This window comes from Syzygium oleosum, unplaced genomic scaffold, assembly GCF_021117445.2.
Source record: "Syzygium oleosum isolate NSW1041296 unplaced genomic scaffold, Sole_v2.1 Sole_v2.28, whole genome shotgun sequence".
NCBI lineage: Eukaryota > Viridiplantae > Streptophyta > Magnoliopsida > Myrtales > Myrtaceae > Syzygium > Syzygium oleosum.
The window spans coordinates 1,640,233-1,660,073 of NW_026607512.1; the positions used below are offsets into that span (position 1 = coordinate 1,640,233).

Below are 19,841 nucleotides of genomic sequence, written 5' to 3' on the forward strand. Positions count from 1 at the left end.
GTTAAAGAAATGGAAGTGTGATAGAATATGTAGAAAAGAAGAGTTCGAAAAAAATTAACATGGCTGTATTTAATATTTTATTTCATATTATTAAGAGTATATGGTCACTGTTATCTAGGATAATTATTTAACAAGTACTAAACTTATTGCATGGCGGCGAATTCATTCCTAAACTTTTTATGGTCAATTTAGTTGTAAATCTTTTGACGATTTGTCGATGTAATCATTTACCAATTTTGACTAGAAATCTCTGACATGAATGCCAACTATCCTACATGGCATGGCCGACGCTAATGTGGACAAGTTTTGTAATTTTTTTGAATATTTTATATAGTATTTATTTTTTATTTTATTTTCTTTCTTTTTTCCCACTATTCATCTTCCTGGAAGGACTGGCGGTGCCGGGCCCTCGATGATGGCCAATGATGGTTATGACCCACACTCAGATCTAGACGAGGGCCGTGAAGCCTTCGTCAGTGTGAGCGATTCGTATCTATATTATGTTTCCCTCGAGAGCTAACCTTACATGTGCTTGGGATCCAAGAATCAACGGGCTCTTTTTTTATGAGATGACGACAATATTCTCCGCCCAGATTCGCAAATTCATTTGAGTCGTGAAGAAGCTTAGGAACATGAATCCATAGAGATTATGGGAAGTGCATATCTATAAATGGGCGAGGGCCTAGGCCCTTGCTGAGTCCCCGGCGACCCGTGTCGGCCCTTATGGGAAGATAAATAGTAATCAAAGAAAATAAAATAAAATATAAAAATAATAAATAAATAAATAACTCAATTTTTTTTAAATGGTAATAATTGTCTGTGTCAGAGCTAGTCGTGCCACGTAGGAGGATCGGCTTCTATGTCGGTGATTTCTTACCAAAATTGGTCGGAAGATTTATGACTAAATTTCCAAAATAAAAAAATTTATGATTAAATTGACCACCGTATAATAAGTTTAACATTTTTTTTAAATTATCCCCCCTTATCCAGTGCCATATTCAGCAAATGTAATTTTCATTTAATTATTTCAATCGCTAACAAAAAAGCTCAAATTTATCTCATTTTTATATGATAGTTAATATGACTTGCAAGTTTAAGATAAAATTAAGAAAAAAAGTCACCAAAAACATCAAACTATGCCCACCGTGGCACATTTACCCTCAACTTTTTTTTAACGTTAAAAACCCCAAATTATGTCAACTGTGACATATTTATCCTAAACTTTTTCCTGTGATATAAAAAATCAAATTTATATCTATATGACATATTTACCTTCTATCAAGGTTCTGTTAGTTGATATTTCAATCAAAACAATGTCTTTTAAAGAGGGTAGAATATATTGCCTTATTTTTGTTTGACTTGGTCAAAATAGGATTAAAATTAAAAAGAAAAGAAAAGAAAGCTTTGACTAGTCAAAAAGAAAAGGGGAAAAGAACACTAGAAGTGCCAAAAGCTATGTACGGCGCTCACTTTACTGCCAAAAGTTTTTTCCGAATTATTTAAGTGGCGTTTTTAAAAAAAACGATCACTTAAGTGTCAACTCCGATCTAGGTCGCCAGAAGTCTGACATGGTCATATTTTATTAATATCTCAGTCCTACGTGGCTCGCCGGCGTGCCTAGTCAGCATTATTGTTCCCAAACAACGTCGTTTATATATTTGCCCCAAATCGAAACCCTTAATCGAAACCCTAATTCGACTTCCTAATTCAATTTTGAGAGGGGATGGTTGTTTTCGCCGGTGGGAACGGCGGCGTCCGTCGTTGCTAGATGTGCAGTGAGCAACGGCACAAGACTCAGCGAACTACTACTGGTCGGATGATGGAGGATGGCTGGAAAACCTGAAACTTGCCGGTGGGCCTTGATGAGAATTTACTGGGCAAGTTGGAGTCCATAGGAAATTGCCGGAATAAGCTAGTGTTGCTGGTATGGCTTTGGAGCAGATAGCGTCGGCGAGATTAGCGATGAGCGATGCTGAGTTCTGGGCAAGAGTCACCGGTCAATTGTCTAGATCGGGAACAATGCCGGCCTGGTCGCTTGAGACTCTGCAAAAAGGAAGCTGTGTGTTTCCGATTCAGAAAAGAAAAGGGCCCCTTTTTGTCCTTTTTTGATGGATGTGTCATATCCCAAGAGAAAAGAAAGACTGAAGAGTTCATATCCTCCATTGAAGCTTAGAGAGAGAGAGAGGGGATTGCCCCTAATCTAAACCCTAATTCAGTTTTGAGAGAGGAAGAATGGCGTCCATAACTCTCACATTCTCTTGCTCGCTTGGGTTCGGTGCTCACTGTCCATGGCTGAGATCTCGCTCTCTCACCGAAGCTTGACTGTCAAGGCGATGCGGCCACGTCGGCCTCCGAGGTGGTCGTCTCTTCGCCGGCGCAGCTATGGCAGGGCTGGGCGCCGCCGCACCGATGAGGCTCGGCACCTCTCTCCTCCCCAAGACCCGTGCGACGTCATTTTTGGACTGAGCTTCGTGCGATGTCGTTTTTAAGGAAGTGTGACTAGCCACATTGTCCATGTGGACTTGTTCTTAATATTAATAAGCCACGTCAGATTAAAAATTTAATTATAAAAATCACATATTATTTTTGGCCGGAATTTCTCGCTGTTAGCACTAAAGTGATCGTTTTTTCTCCGATTTGATACTTAAGTAATCCAACAAAAACTTTTGACACTAAAGTGAGCGCCGTACATAACTTTTAGCACTTCTAGCGTTCTTTTCCCAAAAGAAAAGGGGAACTTGACTTTCATTATATAAGGGAAAAGAGTGAGCACGTAGAGCACGCAGGAAAGCGAGGAAAGGAAAGAAAAGAAGAAGAAAAGAAAAAAGGGGGAAAGAAGAAAGAAAAGGGAAAGATGGATTTCGTGTGTACATGTCACGGACGTCTTGTCAAGCTAGATTTATTTTGATTTGCAATGCTAGATAAGGATTCAAATCCTTTGTTTGTCTAATTGGAATAGTTTTCGGAATTAGAGCACAATTTCGAAGTTTTGTGAAATTTGAACTCCGATGCCCAATTTTTGCATTGTTAAGATGAGGGATTTCATGGAAATAGTATATAAGGGCGTTGTGGGGCTATGGGACTTGACGGGAGCCAATTTGAAGTAACGGTGTGGTCGGAGTGAAATTCTAAAGTTTCATGCTCAAGTTCCACATTGCGGATAGCTTTGAATATCCGCTTCGGACAAAAGTTTCGTTGGCGCGTAGGAGTCATTTTATTAGCAAGTAAGCTTGGTTTAATAGATTTGTAGCTGAGGTAGCATTTTAGACTTTGATGTTATTTCTCGTTTATTTGATAAGATTGCGAGTTCGATGGTTCGAATAATCTTTGACATTTGGTCATAGGCGTTCCCATGTAAGTAGTGCTATCTATTTTATGAATTTTTAAACTCATGTCTCGAAAGTGGTAAAGATTCAATATATATGAGTTATAAAAGAGCATGTTTGTTACAAAAAAATCTAGATCGGGCATTTACGACTTTCAGTTATTTGTGAATCGTTCGAGAAATGTCTTATGAAAGAAATTTCAAAAGGTTATACATATTTATTTGTGAATGTGATTTATGAAATAAATTCCGAAATGATTTGAGAAATGTCTTGTGAAATATATTTCGTTTGATTAACAGATTGTGAAAGAATATATGTTTTGGATTGTAACATGTATTCTAATTATGAGAGGGATCTGGATTTGGTATTGTGGTTTATTGGAGGTTGATGGTTTGATGCTCAATATCACTATGAACTCAGTTAGGGATTTATGGGTATGCATACTAGTTTGAAGGATAAGAACATTAGTAGTAACATAATTTTCATACGATGCTCACTTAAGCGCCATAACTTTGTTTTTCGTTCACTCAAGTGCCACATCAGAGTAAAATCGATCATTTGAGTACTATTTCCAGCAAATCAACCTACGTGGATTTTTTACTTAATTTTCCATTTCAACGTGAAACTTTTTAAAATAAACGGAAGTCCTCGCCGGCCGTGACTGAGGGCCTTCGCGCCCTTGCCCGCGGCCAACAAGGTTGCGAAGGTTGTTGCCAGCTGCTAGTGGGACTACGAAGGCCTCACCCCGGGCCATTGCGGCTTCGCCGGTTGCGGTCAAGGGAGTGAAGGCCCTCGCCAAATTTGGGTGAGGCTGCGGCAAAGGCCCTAGCCCAGATTTGGCGTGGGCCTTCGTGCCCTCACCCGTGACCGATGAGGCCACGATGGCCGCAGGTGAGACCCTTGCCGGCACAAAGAAAAACAAGGAAAGAAAAATCTAAAAATAAAAAAATTGTTAAAAAATTACAAAAATTATCCACATCAGTGCCAGCGGTACCTAGTAAGACAATCGGCCGGTAAGACAAATCATTGATAACACTTAAGTGATCGATTTTTTAAATTTGTGGCACTTAAGTGAGTAAAAAAAAAAGTTTATGGCATTCAAGGAAGCGCCATATGAAAGTAATGGCACTCTTGCTGTTCTTATCCCTTGGTTTGAGGATATCCTTAAGGGCAAAGCCACCGACTGATTATAGATGGAGACCTTGCCAATGGGAATCTTGATCGCCTTATCACCATATGTTGTATTGTGGCCATGGCTTGATATTTAACAATAGATTAGTCGACGAATGGATCATTGATGTGTGATTTGACATGGATAAATGGAATAGACCATTGATATGTGGTATGGCATTGATTAATAGAATAGATCATTGATATGTGAATTGATGATATTGATCAATGAACTTGACCATTAATGTTTATTTTGATATTGTTGATTTAAATGAGTATTTCCGGTACGTAAAAAATTTTGTTGAAAGGTTATAACTCGTTCATGATATTGTGTATGTGTGTGTATATATATTATATACTAGATTTGAGATTATTGAGTTTTGGTATCGCCTTATAAACATGCATAGTAGATGATCGATCTGCTTAGAAGAGATATACACTACTCATTGAGCTGTGATTGCTCATCACTTTCATTCTAATCTTTTTATGGTCCATCAGCTAGCGGCCAGCAGGATGGGAGTGATATTGACGGGGAACTTTGGTAGTTAAATTTTGAGTATAAGTTGTGATAGTTTGATACATGTCCGAAATGACATTTGTCTGGTTTAGTTGAGTTGGAAGTGTATATAAACTTTTGATGGATTGTAGAAATTCTGATCCTTTAACCAACTTGCTGGTTTATCATAAATAAATAAATAAATTATATGCACACACATATGTGATAACATGTTATTGTTGGTTATATTGGAGGCTGCGTCCTTCAGCTAAGAGGACGATCATGTCATTTCCTCTATTCTTATAGGATTTGGGGTGTGACAGAAGGAATGGATGCATAGGGTGGAGGAGACGCTCCGAGATGAGTTGTCGAGTGTCAACAATTTAGTCACGGCCCACTCGAATGAGACAAATAGGCCTTGAAGCCACTATCAAGGCATTGAAGTTAAAAGTTCAAGAGCTCAGGACCGAGTTAGTCTTGTGCAAGGCTAGCATTGCAAAGGTATGGGATCCGTTCAAGCGGCGCCCTGCTGAAAATCAATGAGTTCAAGGGCAACCGATGTGCTAAGGGCGTGGACAGACTTATATGGAGTATGGAGCAATACTTTGGCACCATAAGCATACTAGACAAGAACACCCAGGTAAGAATCGCTTCTATGTTTTTTACCGATGTTGCAATGCTACGATGGCGTCGTAGGGGTGGCAAGATGAAGCTAAGTGTTGATCCCATCAACAGTTGGGATGAATTTGTAAAGGAATTTTGGGAGAAATTATTCCCCAAGTCCGCTAAGGACGAGGCTCAAGGCAAGCTTTGTCGGCTCACACAAATGGGAACGATTCTGGAGTACGTCAAGGGGTTCACATGAGGATGGGAAGCTCTCATTGCTTTCATGGATGGTTTGAAGAAGAAGCAAGCTCCAATGACAAGGTGTCCAAGATATCGGCAAGGCCCTCACCATGGCCGAAGCTTGTGTGGACTTCTCTAAGCTCAACTCATTCAAACCAAAGAGCGAGAGAAGCCGGGGAAAGAAGGTCCATCCAATCCCCCTTGTGGGAACTGGAAGAAGCCCCGAGGCGAGTCGCACAAGGATTAGGAGAAGAAGACGATCAAGTGCATCTTTTGTGATGGCCCTCACTTGGCTAGAAATTATCCATGGCGAGGCAAGCTATCTGCTCTCATGGTGGACGATGCTGAAGAAAGGGAGAAGGGCCAAGTTTCCTAAAAAAAAATAGCCTTGATGTTCACCAATGTCTATGTCGTAGAAACGAAGATGAATGGTTTAGTGGATACCGGCGCATCTCACCTCTAGATCCGCTTGATCACAAAAATACATATCACCAACACTTCACTTAGTCGATTGCCTCACATTTAACAAGAGCACAGGGCCAAGCATTCTATCCTTTTGAGACCCAAATATATTTACATGGAACACAATTTAGTTGTCTTGAAGAACAATTTATGTATTTTATTCCCGAACCAACTTTGCCTATATCCAACAATTACATTGTACATTCGGGTGTTTCTATACCTCTGTATGAAGGTTCTCACAATTTACAGGCAGGGTTGGATGAGAGGCTCGTCAACCAAGTTGAATCTGCTTCCACGGCCTCATCATTGTCATTCCTATGCCATGTCCAAAGTGCATGAGTTGCATTCACCACCTCCAGTTGCCCGTGCCCAAAGCTCGCCTCCCGGAAAACTGATATCGACGGTGTTGGATTAATGTACCTGGCAAGGGAAGCAGCGGCTTTAGAGTTAAATCCATTTATGGTTAGTCAGCTGCAGCAAAATGCAAATTGAAGTTCGACTTTTTCCCGCTGTCAGTCAATTTCGGTTTCATTGTGCAAGCCAGCCACTCATATTCATTATGCATATGAATTCTAGAGGATCGCATCACAGTTTCAGAGCTAAATCTGCAATGATTTGAAATTTTGAAGACTGATAAGAAGCATATGGACAAGGAACACGAGAAAAACCTTTTGGCAAGGCCTTCACGGTTGCCGCCATCGCCGATGGTGATGTGCACCGGACCACAAGCATTGGCTATTCCATTGTAGACACGGGTCTAAGGAGAGCAATAAAGCAGAGATGAGAAATTAGGAGGAATGCATAGCCTCACCAATAGATAGAACGGAGCAGGATTGGAAGCTTACAAAGCGCTCATATGCATGCACATGCCCGGCAAAAACCACGTCGACTCGTGCTTGATAGAGCAAACCTTCCATGGAGGCTTTCATCCCGACCGATTCCTTCTCCCCTTGATGAGCAGTGTTAGAATTATACCAGGGAGCATGGATCAGCACCACTATCCAAGGGGTCCTCGTCCGGTCGACCTTCCCCAAGTCGGCTTGCAACCACTTGTACTGCGCTGAGCTTGGGTCAAAGTCCGTGTACGAGCCGAGCATGACAATGTGGACCCCAGCGACATCGAATGAGTAGTAGAGGTTGCTGTCCGAGCCGCTCTCCTCGTATGGCATGCGCCACCTCGCGTTGTAGGACGTGAAGGAGTCAGGATGGATGACTGGCATCTTCTCAATCTCGTGGTTGCCTTGGGTCACCATCCAGGGCCTCTGGCTGGCCAGGGGCTCGACGAGGCGGCCGAACGAGTCCCACCAAGGCTGGTAGAAGTCGGCATACGACAGGTCGCCAGGCAGCAGGAGGATGTCATAGTTCGATTGCGCTATGTGTTGAAGGGTCGAATTGGTCCATCCTGTCTGTCCAAGGTCACCTGCATCATGCCATGTCAAACTCACCTTTATTAAGAAGCATATTTCGAAACTTAACATAGTACTAATTAAACCCCTGAGATAAACCTGAGAAGCATTAACATGTTTCAGATGCATGCTCTGTCCAATCCTCCTATTTCGGGGAAAAGAATAGGCTTCTGCTCATGAAATGAACAGAGTTGCTGCATTAAAATGTTTCCTACTACACACTCCAAAAACAATGTGAACGGACTTGATCAAACGCTAAAACTAACCAAAAATTGTCCCAATAGAACTTTAGATTGTGATTCATCTTCATGACTTCTTGTATACTACACAATCAAATTTTCCACCTGGATGAAAATCCTTGCTGATGATTATATGCTTGCACGTACCTACTATTGCAAATTTGATCGGTAACTGCGCCGGAGGGGTCTTGAAACTGAACTCGCGGGCTGAGTCTGAACTACATCGGTAGTAATATACCATGTTTGGTTCCAGCGGACCAATGACTGCCTCGTGGATATCCCCGGACTCGTATATTGCGTACTTGTATGAAGTTGTATTTCCTGTTGCTGAATTCCGGTATACGCCCGGCGACTTGCCATATTCCACAGTCGGAGGAGCCAAGCCTTGGGTGATCCACGAGATCCTCATTTTATCTTGACCCACCAGAGATGTATGCACCTGAGAAACAAAGTTGTGGGATTTTAGGATACCTTGCTAATATGTCTGTTCCCCGCTAATCTAAGTTGGTATTTAGCTTCAATGTCTGTGATATGTGAAGGAAAAAGTGAAATACAAGTCTGTCAATTATAGTAAGAAGTAGCTTTTACACTGCCAATAAATGAAATTTTCCCATCCAAACAAACCATGGCAATCTCTAGTACTATCTTTTAATTGATCAAAATCTGTAATTCCAAATGCCCACTTAGACTCTGGCCAAAAAGAATAAAAGAACTCGCCACTAGATGGTGGAGGAACCACATAAGGTGTAATGAGAAGAATTCGCCCCCGCCATACCGAGAAAAATGCGAATGGGCATCATTATGTTTGATTGCTAGATAAAACATGAAGCTTTTTGCTACTTTTACTTGTCAATTTACACATCAAATGACTGCTTTATGCATGTCTCTTCTGGTTAAAAGAGGAATAACATATCCCTTCTCTCAAGTAATCTGTGCCTACCACAGGAGAAGACTGGAAAAAGGCACATTGTTTCCAGGAGAGCCGATAAACCGCGGCTCTCTCAAGCTACCCGAGCTCGAGTCGTGAGCAACTCAAGTTTGACCGAGCTTCATTCAATCAAGTTGCCTTCAAACTCAACAATCATTAGGCTCGGCCAACTTGTGATCCAAATATGTAGCTTTTCGTATGTTTCCCTTACTGTCAAATATTTTTGTATACTCAAAACAAACTCAAGGTAGAAATGATGCAGATCAAGTCTAAATCGAGCATCTTTATTCACTTTCTCACTGTGACTAGAGTTCAAAGGGTATCTATTGAGTAGAGTTAGCTTGATTATGCCCATTGCAACCCACCTACAACAACCGAAGATGTCTTGATTCTGTTGTTTGCGTTTGGGCCTTTGAGAAATCATTAACGAGTGTTACGACACGAGATATATAGAGATAGCTACAAGTTTAGGTAGAAAGACATCTACAAAACAGTCATCAGCATTAAACTAGGGTTACCCAAATTCCCAGGACAAGAAGTTAGGTATTATCCTCAACAAACAATAGCAAATCATGGTTACCAAAAAAAAAAAAATAGCAAATCATGAGTAATCAAGTCTATTGCAAAAAGTTGGTGGAAATGTATATATCAGGTCATGTTTCACACATCATATCTTTTACCCAGTAAGTCCACAAAAATGTCTGCCTATGATAATAGACCTAACTTTGATTGTGACTTTCTGTTCATTTTCTTGTGTGAGACGCGTGTGAGGTGGTTGACTTTTGCTGGCAGCAGAAAACACAAGCACACCACACTGGCTATTGATATATGATTTAGCTTATGTAGTAGATGTTTGAAGGAATTCATTAGTAAAGAACAGACATGATCGTGTAGATTAAGCGCAAGATGTTCACACCACAAGGTGCCATCTCAAACTTCGGGGAATACTTACCCCCGACAAGGTAATCATGACCGTCGGATTTCGTGAGGTCCACACGATTCCCACCTTCAAAATTCACGATTGGACCCAACCAACATGGTAGATTGGCCCCAACCAACATGGTAGGATCGAGTCGGACAAGTATTTGCCGTGCTCGATCATCCATTCGAATTTCCGCCCACGTCGTCAATGTGTATTTCATCAGGATCGGATCCGGGCGGCCTTTCTTGTTGTTGAAAAGGAAAATAAAAAGTAGCCAAAACTAAGAGACTCTCTAGTTTTTCCAAAAGCGAGCATTTATTGAAAGCAGCCGATGCAGGCAAGCACAACTCAAACGTACCATCTCATCCGACGGTGAATGTACTTTAAACTAAACTTTATTTTTTTTCCTCAAAATTGACATTTGTCGTTTCAACGCTAGACTCCCAGACACCTGCCATTTTTACACTGATTTCTTTTCTACCAAAACACCAAAGAAATAACTCAAAAAGCCAAAATTCCTAGTTGTTGGTCATCTACCCATAATTTGGTTGCCGTGGATTGAAAGTTATAACATCCTCACTTTATTTATTCATTCAAAAACATCCTCATTCGCTAGTAAACGATCATGAGAAAAGCTACATCAGAATATCCGTCGTTTTCGGCAAAATTTTTCAAGCATTTCCGAACAAAGGGCATTGAGCGATTCGATCTTTCCGTGTTCGGCGTACATGCAAATGGAAATCGAGCGTGGCCATTATCTGCAACCTTTGCACGACAATAATCCCCGGAAATCAAGCACAATCAGCATCCCAAACTTGCTCTAAATCACCACACAAACACAACAACGAAAAAAGAGAGAGAGAGAGAGAGAGAGAGAGAGAGAGAGAGAGAGAGAGAGAGAGAGAGAACTAGCAGAAACGGCGAAAAGACCATGGAAATGAACAAAACCGCCCTGAACGTCGACAGTCGAGCGTCGTTTCGACGTACCTGTTGGGGAGAAGCCGAATCCTCGTCGTCAGAGTCGCGAATGAACACCGCGGGGCGCGGTCCTGGGCGATGGTAGGCCGCCGTGGCACGGTTGAAGCAGGCTCCGAAGGCGAAGGCTGCGGCCATCAGCACGAGAAGAAGGGCCAAGCGCGGCCTCATCGGAGCGCGCATTTCTCCGGGGCTGTCTCTCACCTCCTCCTTCTCGGATGGTGGCGCGCGACGGGGGAGGGGAGGAGGAGGGAATCAAGAGAGGTTGGATAGGGATGGCATGTGAGGTAGGGGAAGGGGAAGGTGGGGACAGGTTTGAAATGGAGAGAAACTGTCGGGGTGGGTATGGCTTCCTGTGAGTTATTCTCGTCCTTCATGCGGATTCCTTTTATAGTTTTTACATGTTCATGTCGGCCTCTAGCGGGTCGGGTCGTGGCATGGGAAATAACGTTCCGGACAATTCAGTGGCTTTAAAAAAAAAAACCCCCAAAAAAATATACGATATTATAATATAATATTAATATCACAAAAAATCTCAAACTGGTATATCTGTGATAAATTTATCAAAAACTAATAACCTCAAACTAGTATGTATTTGACCATAAAAAATCTCAAACCGATACATTTGTGACAAATTTATCTTTCGTTAGTTTTCATTAAATTGAATTAATATCACGAAAAACCTCAAACTAGTACACTTATGACAAACGGAGAGTAAAACCCCAAACTGGTACACCTGTCAACTGCCACGTGTCATCAAACTCAGTAATTTGACGATAAAATTTAACAGAAATCAATTAAGAGTAATTAAATTTGTCACGGGTGTACTAGTTTGAGGTTTTTCGTACTATTAATCTTATAATATAATATTTGCCTCCGATTATGAAGAGAGCTAGCTGATGATGGGCAAGCAAGTAGTTCAATTTCCCACCGCAAAAAAAATAAAAATAAAAAATAAACGGGGGACACGTGGGTGATCCTTGGGGGCATATTCCGAAGCATAAGAGGAGAGTTTTATTGGATTTTCGAAGCATTAAAATATTGGATTTTCCACTTTCCAATTTTGGGTTCTGTTTTTATTTTCTTTTATTTATTTATATATTTCTTGGGTGGGTTGCTCATTTGGCGTTTCACGGTTGGAAGCTATCGTCACGGTTTGGGGCTATTCATTGGCTACCTCAACGTTGCATTGCGGTCACGGTTTCGCTATCTTGTCTTTTTAACTAAATGTTGAACAGAAATTTATGGATAAAGAAGACTATAGTAGTTCCGATCGATTGAGAGAAGATCGTTTGGATAAGGTCTATATTGTCATTCAAAATATAGTTATAGTCTTATGTGTAGTCGTTATGTTACGTATGATCGATGTCGATTTGATTATCATCAATAGTCGTTCGACAAAGTAAATTAGGGTGATTGAAGTGTAGATGGAGCAGGATATTTATTTCCTTAATAAATAAATAAATAACACCCTAATCTCCCTTGATAGTATGGAGGATAAATAACCCAATTTTCGTTCTTTGAAGATGGACAATGAGGGATCGGACACGACACCGGCCATAAGGTGCTAATTTTATCAAATATTACATGATCAAACAGGTGTGCAATCCAAATATAGGCACACTAACTTTATCCCCATGATAAGTTCGGCATAATTGATTATCATTCGGCATTTGAAATGGTATTTGCATGTAAAACTAGGTTTTTTTTTAACGACCTTAGCCTCTCCTAGTATTGTTCTTTCTACAAGGCATGCAAAATATTAAGTTTCACTTTATGATGATCAATGGCTATTTTGATCTTTCATCGGATCACATAAGTTTAACCCGTACTGATTATCAAGTCACTTATCGGGCCGGCGTTCTTAATACATGCTGGTTAGCGCACTTACGGAAGTAACAATAATTATGATTCCACTCTCTTACACTCTCGAAATCCGACATAAAATCACCCTAATATTCAAATAGTTTCCATGACCTAACTCTTAAGTTTCTCTTTGCACACAAGAATATAGAATCCGGTGGGAGTATATCCCACTAGCTCGCCCAAGATATAGAAGAATCCCCATAATTATTGTGATCGCGATTATTTGTGTCATTCCATGCTTCGTCACGTTCTCGCGCATGCAATTTCTTCAATCGATCAAAAGCGGTCGAAGTAGGTTCACCCCATAATTTGGATTATTCTGATTTGTGCCTCGTGTTGCGGGGACAGCTAATCTCCCACGGTGCAAAATTGATCAGCCAATATTCCCGCTAATCTTCCGTCATTTGACTCTCTAACACAGCCTCTTAATCTCTCTCCTCCCCGGTCTTAACTGGACCAGCAGGCAAAATTTGAGACATGTTCGAAGGGCTTGATGTCATTTTATAAAGCGCCCTTTGAAAGTTACTATCTTGAGAATCAAAACCGATTAATATATCTATTAAGAAATTGCCATTACATTTAAAAAATTATGGCCATGGATATCACTTCGATTCACGTTCTTTCGAGTCGATCCGCATAGAAAAGTAATGAAATAACCTTTCTTTCATTGTCGCTTAATTTCTCAGCCCTTAGCGCAATTAGAGTATGATGAATCCGCATTAAAGTCCGCGATCATTCTCACATCGTGATTAGTTGAACCTAAATTAGGTGAGATATCAAACTTTTGCGGGATGAATATGGCATGAGTTGCTGCTATATTCTGAAGCGTGAAGAGCAACATGATACTATAAAAGGGCAAAAATTAGGGCTAAAAGGCCTTGACCTTTCAAAGTAGGGAAAATTGTTCAAAAAATCCTAAACCTATTGGTTTTTTGTCAATTTAGTTATAAATCTTTTAATTTTGCCAATTAGTCATAAATCTTTTATATTTGTACCAATTCAGTTCATCCGGCCAATTTTGGCTGGCCGATGCTAATGAGAACGCTAGCCATCCGGTCAACGCTGTTGCAATTTTTTATATATATTTTAATATATTTCTTCGAATTTTTTATTAATTTTTTTTCTTTTTTTCTGTTCTTTCTTCTTCTTTTTTCTGCCCTTCTTCCCTCTGGCTGACGAGGCCGACCTCGCTGGCCTTTGACAAAGCTCACCCCCGCCGGCCACTAGCGAAGGTGAGCCTCGCCCACCCCTGGCTGTTTGAGCCTTGCCCAGCCAAGGCAAGGTTGAACTCGTCGTCGCTGGGTTTTCTTTCACCCAGGGATTGCAAGGTCGACCTTGCCATGGCTGGGCAAGGTCCGATCTCGCAAATTTGGTTGAGGTCGAGCCTCGCCCAGCTAAGGTGAGGCCGACCTCGTCGTCGCTGGGTGTCACTAGGCGAGGGAAAACCTAACAACGGCGAGGTCAGCCTTGCCTTGGCTTGGCGAGGTTCAACCAGCCAGGGACAGGCGAGGCTCGCCCTCGCCAGGGACAGGCGAGGCTCGCCCTCACCAGTGGCCGGTAGGGCCAGGCTTCGCTAGATGGCCGGCGAGGTCGACCTCGCCTTTGGCCAGTACCCTTCTTTCCTCTAGACTGGCTAGAGGGAAGAAGGACAGAAAAAAAAAAGGAAAACAATTTAAAAAAATTAAAATATTTTTAAAAAAAATTGCCACGTCAGTATTAGCCAGATGGATTGAATTGGCATAAATGTAAAAAATTTAAGACTAAATTGACAAAAATGTAATAGGTTTAAGACTTTTTGGACGATTTTTCAATATGTTCTTGCGAGAGAAAAGTTCAAAGTAAGGAAGAAAAGAACCAAGGAATGGGGAGCTCAACTCATGTTGCAGGCCTAAGATCACACAGAGATTGTTTGCACTGCTTAGTGGTCGAATCCAACCACAACATTAATACATCCGCTGGTGCAGGCCTAAGAAGGCCATGTCAACCGACCCTCCTATTCATCTTTCCTCTGGTGCGTTACATTTACATCCGCTTCGCAGTAGATTAAGGGTGCGCATAAATACTATTCTGTGCCCGGGAACTATTTCTGAACAGAAATGATTTTTTTTTATTCTGTACTCGGAAACAATTTCTGAGTATTTGAAGGCGTTTGATAAACTGTCCAAAATTTCTATTCCTAGAGTAGAAAAGAACAGAAATGCGTTTGGTAACTATACAAAATTTCTGTTCCCAAATAATATTTTGAATTGTTTAATTTTTTTTTTCTTTCTACCATTTTCTTCTTTGGCCATGGCCGGTCGCGCGGCCGGCGAGGGCGTCACGGCCCTCGCCGGCTGCCGGGCGGAGGCGAGGGTCGCCCTCGTCGGCCGCCGACGGAGGCGAGGGTCGCCCTAGCCGGCGAGGGCTGGGGCTGGACCCTCGCCGCCCGGGCGAGGCCGAGCCTCGCCGTCTCTGGGCAAGGGCGACCCTCGCCTCCGCCGGCAGCCGACGAGGGCCGTGACGCCCTCGCCGGCCCTGGGCTGTGGCCGGTCGCCGGCGGCCGGCCCAACCCAGGGAAGAACAACACAAAAATAAGAAAAGAAAAAAAAGAAAAAGAAGAAAAAAAACTGATTCTCAAAATTGTGCCGAGAAACAAAAAGCAACTTTTTTTTACTTCTTGTTTCTCTTCCAAAACTGTTTCTCGGCACAAATTTTTGAAAAAATGTGCCCAGGAACAAAAAGTTTACCAAACGCATTTCTGTTCCCAAACTATTTCTGGGAACAAAAGAACAGAAATTTTCACTATTTGGCACGTTGCCAAACGGGCCCTAAACTTTCATCATGAGTGAATCGCGCTCTTAATTCATATAGCTCAACACAAAAGCAAACAATTATAAAATGACGAACTCATTTTATTTCATTGATCGAGTCAAGACACGCTCAACCTCTCTCTAGCGTCTACCTTTAGGGATATTACACGGAATTCAGAGTAGAAATATGACATGAACCCGTCATAGTTCGATAAACTTATAGATAAACTAGAGTAAGTATTTTCAAAATAAGATTTGATTGTGATTATTAAGACGGGAGAAAGGGAGTCAAAAGAAAAAAAAATACTTTCAATGAGGAAGTAATAAAGAAATAACACGAAATTCCGAATACAAGATATGTATCTTGTTACATGGGAAAAATACCAAAAAAGTCCAAAACTCATTGTATTGGTATCAATTCAAGCATAAATATTTCAATTTAACCAATTTAGTCCTAAACCTTTCACATTGGTACCAATTCAGTCATACGGCCAATTTAAATTGAAAATCGCTAATGTGAATGTCGGTCATCCTACATGACATGGTCCGCACTAACGTTGACATTTTTTAATAATTTTTTTTTATCCTTTCCCTTTTCTTTTTGTCAGTGGCCGGCGAGGGTCACCCCGTCTAGCCATAGGTAACGGTTTGCCTCGGCAAGCCTCGTCAACGCTCACCCTCACCTAGGCGAGAATAGTCCTCACTGGCCATGTCTTTTGGCCGGTGGCCGGCAACCGGCAACTGACAAAAAGAAAAAAAAAAGGAAATAAAAGGAAAAAATTAATAAAAAATTCAAAAATATCATTAAAAAATTATAATAAAAAAGATGTCCACGTCAACGTCGGCCGTGCCACATGGGACAGTCGACGTCCACGTTAGCGATTTTCCAGCCTAAATTAGTCGAATGGACTGAATTAGTATAATGTGAAAATATTTAGGATTAAATTAACCCAATTGAAAAGTTTAGGACTAAATTGGTACCGATGCAATAGGTTTAGGACTTTTTTGGTATTTTTCCCCTTGTTACATTAAAGAGAATACTTTAGATTGTGTTGAATAAAATAAAAGTAGTCTAACTCTAACGATTCGTTTTTGTTGAGAAACCTTCTATAATATTTCGAAGTTGATAAAACCGTCCATGTATGTCTTATGAGCTGGATAAATGCAAACGTTGTTTATGTTTCAGGTAATACCCGTTTAAGGAAGCTTATATGTACAAAAGAAAAAGATTCGTGAAGACTAGATGAACCTAAGTGTGAACAAGTCTAGAAAAATGTGAAAAGACTTGGAGTTACCATGATGAACAGGACCACAGGATCTAGCTTGTCTATCAAAGTGTAGCTGATATTACCAAGAAACTCGATATAAACGGAAGCTGATATCACCGAGAAACCAAATATATATAGGAACTGCTAATGTCAGTGGAGCGACTATATTAACTATAACAACAGCTTTATCACATGCTCAGAAGAAAATACCCCATGATGAGTTATTTCATCAAATTATTTGACAACTAGTGATCTAGTGTGGATTATCTTTTTAGAAGAAATTGATTTATTATCAATCTAGAGGAATATCTATGTGGAAGATCCTAATTACACGTGACATCCAGATTGATTGACAATCATCTAGAAGACAGATTTATTTTCATAACTCGAGTTACACTATTTTTGGAAACTAGAAGATTTGATTGCATAGGCAACCAAATCTCCCGAATCTCAAATTGATTGACTTTAACGGCAAAATTGTTCTGCTCAACAATTGTCCGACAAATAGTTTGGAGATTGATCCTCATAAAGATTGTCCATTAGGAAAATTAGATACCGAGAAGTATAAAAGGAGATCAACATACTTTGAAGAAGAAAAAGATTAGAGTGATAAACAATCCATTAACAAAAAGATTTACATTCTTATATGGTTTTTTGAGTGTACTGAAAGTGTAATTTCTTGAGAAGTGTCGCAGTATTATAGTTTGTGCTTAAGTGTGAGATAATGAGATCTATCTCCTTGGGTATAAGCAACACCGACTTTGGAAAGAAGAGCTTTGAGTATAAGCAACATATACTATTGTAACTTCTAGTGGAATACAACCAATAGGTTGTTAGTCTGGGAGAGTGGACATAACCTTATACCAAGCCAAACCGCTATAAAATTCAGAGTGCATCGTTCTCTATCTCACTGCTTATATCCATTATTGTCTAATAGAAACGCACTGTACTAACCGATATAACATGTTCCCACCTATATCAACTTACTGATCATATATGTTATTACGCTTATATTAAATTTGACGCTTATAATTTCTCAATATTTTGTCAAGTTTCTTGAAATCACCTATTTAACCCCTCTAAGTGATATAGTTAGCCACCGCAATTTTTAGTTTCGGTAAAATTTGACATCAACCCACAAAGTGCAAAAAGAATGGAAGGAACATAATTGGCACCTTTAAACTAATAATAAAAATTAAAAAGATAATTACGTAATATATTAGAAAAATAAATAAAGAGAAAAGGGGGATGCAGTGACACGGAAGATACCTTTAGTAAAATTGAAATAGAAAAACAGAAAAGAAGAAGAAATTAGCGAATGAGGGGACATTTGCCCTCGCAAAAACCTCCTTTCATATGTAGTATAGATGTATTTAATAGAGAAACTGTGCGAATATACACTATACTATGGCTCATTCATAAAATTCTCCAGCTTACTTTCATTTCTATCACCATATGTATGTACTATGCATTGGACCTGATCATAAGCTTGACAGCCTTCCTGATCGAGCCAACAAAAGCCCGAAGAACAAATTAGGCAGGCCTAGGAATACAATTTTCATTTCGGATTCAAGCCCGCTTAAATAGCCTTGCTTAGGCCTACCCGAACACGATTTTTTTTTTTTTTTTTTGCGAATAAAAGCAATAGATTGAAATCACAAGCTAGCCTTGGCAATGACATATTAAGACTGTCTCTGGCTCGGCTCCCCCACTGATAATGTTATTATGCATACATATAGCCGGGATAATTTTCAGGCTTAAAAATCTTAAGTGGCATGAGAGATATATATAAACAGACGTTATCCAGAAATTCACATCACTCCTGAAGTGTAAAACATAACCATGAAAAAAAGCGAGTTTCATCTTCAATTCATTTTAACCTACCAGGTAAATTCCTCCATCACCTTCTTCATTAATCATCGTCCAACACACCCTTCTCTGCTTTCAGTTCCACAAACACATTCCACTTATATTTAATCTTCTGCATTAACAGTTCCATTCTTCTTCGACTACAGATCACGGGTGCCACAGTCGCATCTGTTGCCACGTCGGCCCAGCTGCGAGGGAAAATTCGTCGTCCACCGAGGGATTCGTGCTTCCACCATTGCTGTCGGAGCATCACAGCACAAGCTGCAGCAATTTCCACGGCCCTGTCCTCAACAATGTAAAGAGGACGACATTGCTCATCTCAATGTTGGTGCGAAACACCATGGCGTCGCCGCCACAGCTTGATACCTCGGCAAGTACTTGAGCAAGCTGTTCAGCTAACACACAGACTCCCGAGATCCAAATCAATATGAGCTTAACCCGATTAGCCCGCTTTCAAGGTGCCACTTGTGTCGCCGTCGCCGCCTATCGCCCCACCGTTCCACCGTCGGTCCCACACTGGCAGTTGCGCCTGATTTCGAGTACTCATGCGCCGGACTTGACCCGTTCTACTCATGTCACAGCCACGTAGACGATGGTGGAAAAATTGTTTGATAACATGGAAAAATAAAAATAATTGTTGGAAATCTATTGAAAAGGATGAGAAAATGATATCAATGTCTGAGGCATGCTAATCACTGTCCTTAAGGATAATTCCACCTCTCGAAGTACGAAACTCGGTGCATAAGCCTTCAGCGGCTATCCTCCCAAGATACAACAGACCCTCTTCTATACTCCGCACTTAATATTAGAAGGAACAGGAACAACGTTATGTGTATATTCCAGCAAAAAAATGAAAGATAGATAAAATAAAGAATAAAGAATATTCTTGTTCTGATATATATATATATATATATATATATATATATATATATATATATATATATCACTTTCCAATTATGCTCAAAGTAATGATTTATAGGTACAAGAAAGAGAGCATTTAAGAACCGTTATAAAACAATTGGTAATTATTTAAAAAGTGACTGATATATGACCGTTGCAAAACCATTACAAAATGATGACTTTATGGCAGTCATAAATTATAACAAATATTTCAAAACTATTGAATTATCCAACAATCCCCCACATATTTCAAAAGGTTTTGAAATGTAAACATAAAATAATGCTGAGTTATTGGAGCTTAATGCATCGGAACTAGCGCTTGTTAGGCTATGAATCAGCCTTAGAAAGAATCAAATATAATTCATGAAATCATTGGTGA

General features: G+C 40.5%; 1 protein-coding gene across 2 annotated transcripts in view; it reads right to left on the minus strand.

Moving 5' to 3' along the window:
* LOC115675288 (probable purple acid phosphatase 20) overlaps positions 1 to 11,117 on the minus strand; it is a 32,383-nt gene extending 21,266 nt beyond the window's left edge. The window contains exons 1-5 of one of the 2 annotated variants that reach the window (XM_030597886.2): positions 10,783 to 11,117; positions 8,093 to 8,384; positions 7,146 to 7,720; positions 6,969 to 7,057; positions 6,357 to 6,720 (exon numbers count right to left, since the gene is read on the minus strand). In XM_030597886.2, the coding sequence (XP_030453746.1) occupies positions 6,537 to 6,720; positions 6,969 to 7,057; positions 7,146 to 7,720; positions 8,093 to 8,384; positions 10,783 to 10,953 (1,311 nt within the window). In that variant the 5' untranslated portion in view covers positions 10,954 to 11,117 and the 3' untranslated portion in view covers positions 6,357 to 6,536. Of the gene's footprint in view, positions 1 to 6,356; positions 6,721 to 6,968; positions 7,058 to 7,145; positions 7,721 to 8,092; positions 8,385 to 10,782 lie in introns of those variants that run through there. The other variant, XM_056303706.1, reaches the window with a different exon arrangement.
* Between the last annotated feature and the right edge of the window lie 8,724 nt (positions 11,118 to 19,841).